The sequence below is a fragment of the Dermacentor silvarum genome, chromosome 9 (genome assembly GCF_013339745.2).
Source record: "Dermacentor silvarum isolate Dsil-2018 chromosome 9, BIME_Dsil_1.4, whole genome shotgun sequence".
In the NCBI taxonomy this organism is placed as follows: domain Eukaryota; kingdom Metazoa; phylum Arthropoda; class Arachnida; order Ixodida; family Ixodidae; genus Dermacentor; species Dermacentor silvarum.
In genome coordinates, this window is record NC_051162.1 from 57,965,366 (window position 1) to 57,972,578 (window position 7,213).

Sequence of the window (7,213 nt, forward strand, 5' to 3'; positions counted from 1 at the left end):
TGAGCTGTTATACGCTAGTTTCCAGCGGATCACTGCGTGCCTATACCGAGCGCGTAGACCAAAGCCGCCGCAGCCTTGATACAATGCAAAAGCGTATCGCCAGTGTGCCACAGCTGCGTTTAATACCCAATGGGTGTGTCTCGTCGGCTGGTGACATCACGCACTGCATAGGCACGTTATTTCAGTTGCGTTCCGGCCGTGTAATCAGAAGGCCGCGTATTGCGTGGACCGAAGAAGAACATGCATGTCTACGAAGAACGATGGCGCGTGCAGAAGCGGGAATGGACGCGAAGGCGGAGGAAGGCGTTAGCAGCCTTCCGCCGCCTTTGCGCCCCTTTCCGCTCAGGCATTGTTACAAAACCCATGGACGCCTACCATGGCGGCCACAAAGCAATAGTCACCATATACAGTGGCAAAATATTGAAGACGATAGAAAGTTGCAATTATTGTCGTATGTGTCGTTATTTAACTGAAAATAGTTTATCACCAAACTTTCCGAGGAAAATAGGAGGAAATGGGGTATTGAGGTAACTCCTTCAGGGGGGGGGGGGGGGGGGGGGTACTGATCTGCCACAACCATTCCTCCCTTTAGGGGGTAAGTGCGAGGGGATGAACTGTTACTCCCTATGCGGTTACCCCTTCAAGGACTAACAGTTGCTCTGTTGCGATGCTCCTCAAGGGAGTAACGGTTATTCTTTCCGATGCTCCTCAAAGTTGTAATTAATGTAATTAGTGGTTTATACGCTGGTAAAAAATTACAGAGGTGAAAAAAAAGAAAAAAAAGTGCTCGCAACTAGGATTTAAATTTACGTCCTCGCGCTCACAAGTCAGGCACTCTAACGCCTTAACGGGAGCTCGGTTAACGAGACAGGATACTGAGAGAAGGTTAGGCGTGACAACGCAGGCGCGGCGATCCAAGAGACCTGTTATTTTGTGTATGCTATGCGAAGAGCATCTAACGTTGCGTGTACATGCAACCATAAGCGACTGCAAAAAAGAAAGCTGCCCGATTATTCTTAGGATGATTTAAACTGAGACATTACGTGATGTACGTGTAGCGAGCGCGAACGGGGCACGCAAGACGGCAGGGAAGGCCAACTTCTCTGTCGCTTGGCCTGCCCCATTTGAGCTACACATCGCTTCAGTTGAGTTTGTAATCTCCTTGGAACGGAAGGAACTTAGGTACAATTTGCCAAGAACATCTTGCAGCCCGTCAATGACTTGGGTGTTTAATGTGTATCATTCATGGTGCGCACACGAAGTGCATGGCTCTTCACATGCGACCTTTTAAATTTCACGCAATTTTTTCACGAAGAGGCAAAGTGCTGCTTTTGTGTAGTTTATTAGATAGTGCGCGAACTTCGAACTATTCATGATTTATAAACAATACCGTTTTCGCCGCATCACTCCACGAAACGAACGAAACAGCGGAGTGCGTGGGAAGTAACTGCAGCCGTTCGTCCACCCGTTGCTCTCTTTCGGACCAGGGACTTAACACTTACTCTCCCCAATTTACACACGGTACTCACACTCCTGTAGTTAGTCCCTTGAGGGACGAAACTGCCCTTTTTAGGACCAACGGTCCAGTTACTCCCGTTTTAGGGTGTATATACAGCTCCGCTGGTCATCCGCCTTCGCAGAGTGGAATGGCCCTGAGTTTTTATATCAGGACATCTAGGGCAGCCGACAAATAGAACCATTCTCGATGAACCCGGACGTCGTGCATCTCTAATTACTTGCCAGATTCAATGCATGTGGCTTGCAGCGCCAGGAGTATTCGCCAGTGTCCGTAGCATTAGGGCCACTCATTTTATGTTTGGTTGGACAAAGCTGTGCAGAGGACCATATCTGTCCCTGTCATCATAACGATTTCCGACTGGATCAAACAAAAACATCTATCTGTCTTTAGCGTGTCGTATCTAGAAGCTCAGCGGGTACAGAGCACCAGCCATTGTGCGTTTCCCGCACTTTCTGAAGGTTTACATTTGCGGTAATTAATATATGCAAGGCTAAGGAAAGAGACGCTAGATTTCACCAGAAACTTCACCAACAGCACGACGGCCCTACCAAACAGCCGCTAAAATGCCTAAAAAATATCCAGGAGGTCGGGTAATTGGCCTTGACAAGACTTACTGCGTGCCTTCCACCATCACCACCATTTTCTTTTCGCACATTTGGACAAAGCGGGTTGCACTTCAGGAAATCCTATGGGAATTAGAATGGCTGCGCAAGTTGCCAACTGCACAGGAAATTACTTACTATTTTTATAAACCGGCTACACAACGCCTACATTTATTAACCGGCTACACAAAGCAATATTACAAAAACAACACTTGGAAGTGAAGGGTCAAGACGTTCAGCTACAAAGAAGGCACTCGTCGTGCACGTCTCAGGCGTGGCTCAGTCCTTGGAGCCGCGCGTAAACACCGCCGCAACATTTCGCGCACTGCCGCCCGCCGCGTTGAACGCCATCGCCGCAGACACCACCAGGACTGCACATATGGCACCCAGGGAAACGAGGTAGTCGCCGCTGGGTGTCAGCAGCATGGCCGCCGACGCGGCCAAGTGGGCGGCCGGGGCAAAGACAAGCACGGACCATCGGCGCGCGTCGAGCGCGTGGAAGGAGACCAGGGCCCAGAAGACGTGCAGTACACTGAAATACCGCCATCAAGAAAACATTTCCCGTGGTTGAACGCGGTTAAACCAAGTTTGTTGAGCGATAGCAGGGTTTTGCTTGCTTTGGGATAGGACACAGACGATGCTCGGAGCCGTCAGCAACTACCACATCTACAAATGCACCACAAGACAACACAGAGACGCTGCTAGCTCGGCGTGGCAGCAGCTGTGAGCGAATTGACCTTCATGCTGCGTCTCGCTTCAACGCGAACTAAGCGCAGAAAGTACAGTGCATCCGAAGCTACCAGCACTCGGCGCACTTTGTACTCATCGCAGATCGCTTATAAGATGAGGCCCGCGCGAATGCGCACTTTGTCCACATCACTGATCGCTTTCAAGATATGGGCGCCTATGCGGCGTAAGCCGCAGCCGCTGGTAGCGGCAGGCTAAGTCCTAGTTTGACCTTGGCTCAGCTTGAAGGTCATATTTACGGAACCTGGTGTTTTCTGGGTTTGTACCTGGAGTTGTAGAGCTTTTACTCTAAAATGTCTCACCGGAGCTAAGAGGCGTACGGCCTTTTGTGCTCTAGGTTGAGCTGACGGCAATACACAACTTCTCTCCTCCTGCCTACGCACGCATCACACCAGGGTAGATGTTATTATTGCGATAGCAATTATATGGACACTCAAAAGCAGATTTCTGCCGTCGCCGTCACCGTGAGGTTCCGTATGACGTCAATGGAGATTAAATCGTCGCCGCGCGCCGAACGCTGTATGTGCGAGTGAAAGGGCGCGAGGGGCGCGCGCTTTCACGTGGAGTGAACCCACGGCGAAGAACAAACGCGCGTTCTGCGCCGTGCTCCCTTAAGGGCTGCAGAAGTAGGCGTCTCTTACCTCCTCTACAATCACCATATATGTAGAGCAAACACGCCTTCTTCCGACGCGCGAAAGGCTGTGGGGGGACGGGGTGGGAATGGAGGCGACGTTTAGATGCGGCACCAAGTGCCTATTTATATCAGAGGCTCCGGCAACAGTCACCAACGCCGCACGCATTTTGTGCGAACGCGGGCAAAACGCCGACGGCGTCGACAACAGTTCTACGTGCTGCCAGTGTTGCTGCATGTCCAAGTTTATACAGCTGATAAAGGTACTATCATTACTCCGTATAGCTCTCTACAAATTTGCTATCGCAATTGATGCTTCGCCTTTCAGGTGAAACTGCGACAACTTTTTTAATCGTAGTGTGAAGAATGGCAGCGGGCGAAATTATTGGCCCTAAACGAATTCTTGACCAAAAGCAAGTTCTCGGGGTCGTCAAGAGTTGTCACTGACAGCTGACAGTTTATGGTATAGGAATGTCATGCAGGATACCGTGAATAAACTTGGACATGGCACCGCAAAACGTGTGCCCGCTCGTGGTACATGTGCTGCTAGAGTGCGGGTGCGTTGTTTGGAGGGGCGCTAAGAGTCAACATTTAACACTTGACATAATAAAAATGAGTTAAACTTGGACTAGTTGTTATTACTCTTAGATGAGAGGCACGTTGGGCGCAAATTGCACAAACACGGAGGAGTGACAAATATTGCAACAATAGCACTATGACCAATTGTGTTTCATTCAGCCGCCATCAGCCGTGTGGCGCACGGCTGATGGCGTGTGGCTTGCGTAGGCATAAATTTCTTAACTCCGGCCAACCTTGCTTGATTTGAATCAAATGCCTGTTAGTATCTCAAAAATTTTGTCTTTCTTCCTCAAAGTATAGTATTTTCATTCCGAAACAATTTATTGAGGTTGCTATAGCTGCTTCACATGAAAGCTCTTTATACGTTGCGTTGTCAGCGGTTTTTGCTGGTCATCTTTGTAATTGATGGGGAATCGCTGCTGTGCTTGCAGACCTGCAAGCAGCTCGCCATCTTGTTGCAAGAACGTGAATAAGAAGCCCATGCACGACGACGTAAATACCGCTGTGGAGTTCTACTTTGTCCGTAATCGTATTGCCGTTTACGCAATACTGGATCACCGGACAGGTGTACAGCAGCAACAACGCTCGTAGCGGCATTTCTTGGGACGCATCGTGTATACAGAGAGCATATAAAGATGCAATTACCTTTCATCGTCTACTAATATGCTAGCGTAAAGCGTTCGTTAGCGGCATATTCATTTACGTGCTTTGGAACACAACAGTCAAGCCTACACCCACGAGATCCTTCAAATCGTTGATGTGTGAAAGCCACTAGACGCAAGGCAACCCTATTCTTGCATTCTTCAGGCTTCGTAATAAAACACCGCGCAAGGACAACGACGCTATTGCGGCATCAGAATTTGCGTGAAAGACGCCGCGCGCATTGACGTACGCAGCACAGTACCGTGGCTATGAGCAACTGTCAGGGCACCGGCGCAACTAAAAACAAAAACAAAATAAAGAAAACAAAAGTTCGGCTGCGCGCAGACGTTCGCGTGCTTGCTTTTGTTGGGACGGCGCGATCGCCAACACGTGACTCTGCACCACCAATAGGGACGGGCAGGCCTCATTGCGTGCCCTCGCTGGAGGGCTCTGGCGACAAGAATGTTGCTGCCTTTAGTTTTTTTTTTTTTTATTCAGGTAGCTTAGTGGCAGCAGTATCAGCTTGAGAAGCAGAGTTCAGCCAACGTTCATAGTTTCGCATGGTGATGTTGCAATTAGCAGTATCTATCTTAAGATACATGATACATTCTTTCATATATTAGAAACACAGATAAAATTAAAATAAAAAAATTATGGGTTTTTACGTGCCAAACCCATGATCCGATTATGAGGCATGCCATAGTGGGGGACTCCGGAATAATTTGGACCACATGATGCTCTTTAACGTGCACCTAAGTCAAAGTACACGGGTGTTTTCGCGTTTCGCCTCCATCGAAATGCGGCCGCCATGTAAATACAGATACTGATACACGGCTTGCCAGATGCATCATGATACAGATACAACATAGCGAAAGAGTAACTAAGATAGTATCTAATATACTGCCCAGCACTGCATGTATACATACTGATAACTTCTGTGGTTTCTGCTCGAGATCCCTTGTGTTTCTTCCATTTTTAGAAAAGCCATCTGTGTTTCACGCCCAGTTTCGCGGTGAAATCTGTGGGCCGGCAGGACCTCGGCTGTCTTTCTGTAGCTTCTGTATTCAAAGTTATTGCCTTTATGTCCCCTTCTCTCTATACTGGCCAATATTCATGATGTTGGTGGTCTACTCGGTGTAATCCTAGCAGCCTGCCATGAAAACACAGAACACAGCAGAATAGAGCTGTGTCGTTACAATGGTCAGAGCAAAGCGAGAATACAAAGAAAGAACAAAGAAAGAAGAAAAAAAAATCACTGACGATGACGATACTACCTAATGCGAAATTTGAGCGCAGCTCTCTACGTGTTTTCACTTCGCGATATATTGGCTGGCGCGGACGATCTGTCTCGTACGGCTCATTGCAAACGGAGCGAAGTGTGGCGCGACTGCCTCCCTAATCTGGAGATCGCGACAGGCAGCGCGTGGGTGACGCGTGGCCGCAATTTACAGCAGCAGCCGCAGACAGACCTCCGCTCATGCAGCGCTTTATTTACGTACAGACGGCGCGCGCTACTCTGGCGCCATCTCCTAGCCATCGTCGCCTCAGAGGCTGTCCTGCGCGGAACTACGCTTTTCTTCTCACGCTTTCGCCATACCCTCCTCCTCCACTTTCCTCTCGCGCTCTCTTCGCTATCGCCGTTTTTCCTCTGCGCTCCGCGTTCGTTCTTTCATTCCTCGCGGTGCTCGTTGGCTCGGTTACGAGAGACGTCCAGGGACGACGCCCACGGTCGCTGCAGAAACCGGGGCCTTAGACCTGAGCTCTAAAACAAGCATGACCAATCGCCTACGCGTCACACAGCGTTGTATAATGCGCAATGTCAGTTCTTGTATCTTCGCGTTAGCGCGCTAGTATAATCACATGATTCGTCAGGAATTTAATCATTGCCTTCAAAGTTAGGGTAAGGAGAGCGTTTTTTGATCTCATACGACGAATGCTAAATTCGTTAAAAAAAAGGTTGCAGCGTGTTATCGCATACCTGAAGGTAGCTGCGCTGATTGCCGATGCCTCCAGCCGTCGCGGCGTGCTTCCGTAAAGTCCGGCAGTGCCGGGACCCAGGGCGTCATCCAGCTGCCCGAGCAGCGAGAACAGCGCGCTCATGGCTCCGAAAGCGTGGCCAGCCGTGTAGGCGAACGCCAGACGAGAGCGCATGCGCGCCACCTCGTCGACGCCAGTCAGCGCGACCGCGTTCAGCACGCGCTCAGCCTTGCGTAGCACGCGGAAGAAAAGCAGCCGGAAGCCTTCCTGTCGGGATAAAGGTGCGCAAACAGTCGAGGAGTGTGAGTGCTTCACAGAAAGGCGAAGTGCACAAAAGGTTTGCTTGGAGCGGAAGTCAAAGTAAGACGTTTACTGAAGGTCACCCACGATTAGCTGACGTGACATAAAAGAGTGATAAGTGGAAGCTTGGGCGAGTTGGTGATTCAAAAAAAAATCAATGCCCCTCTCTAAATGAAAGATGTTTGAACGCGAAGCTTTAGCTCATGCAAACTGAAT

General features: G+C 49.5%; 1 protein-coding gene across 1 annotated transcript; it reads right to left on the minus strand.

The window, feature by feature from the left end:
• Nucleotides 1-2,331: 2,331 nt before the first annotated feature.
• LOC119463616 (gamma-secretase subunit APH-1B) lies at nucleotides 2,332-6,868 on the minus strand. The gene is made up of 2 exons (XM_037724443.2): nucleotides 6,699-6,868; nucleotides 2,332-2,653 (listed from the first exon to the last, which is right to left on the minus strand). The coding sequence occupies exons 1-2, from the start codon at nucleotides 6,818-6,820 to the stop codon at nucleotides 2,401-2,403; spliced, it is 375 nt and encodes a 124-aa protein (XP_037580371.2). The 5' UTR covers nucleotides 6,821-6,868; the 3' UTR covers nucleotides 2,332-2,400.
• Nucleotides 6,869-7,213: the final 345 nt, after the last annotated feature.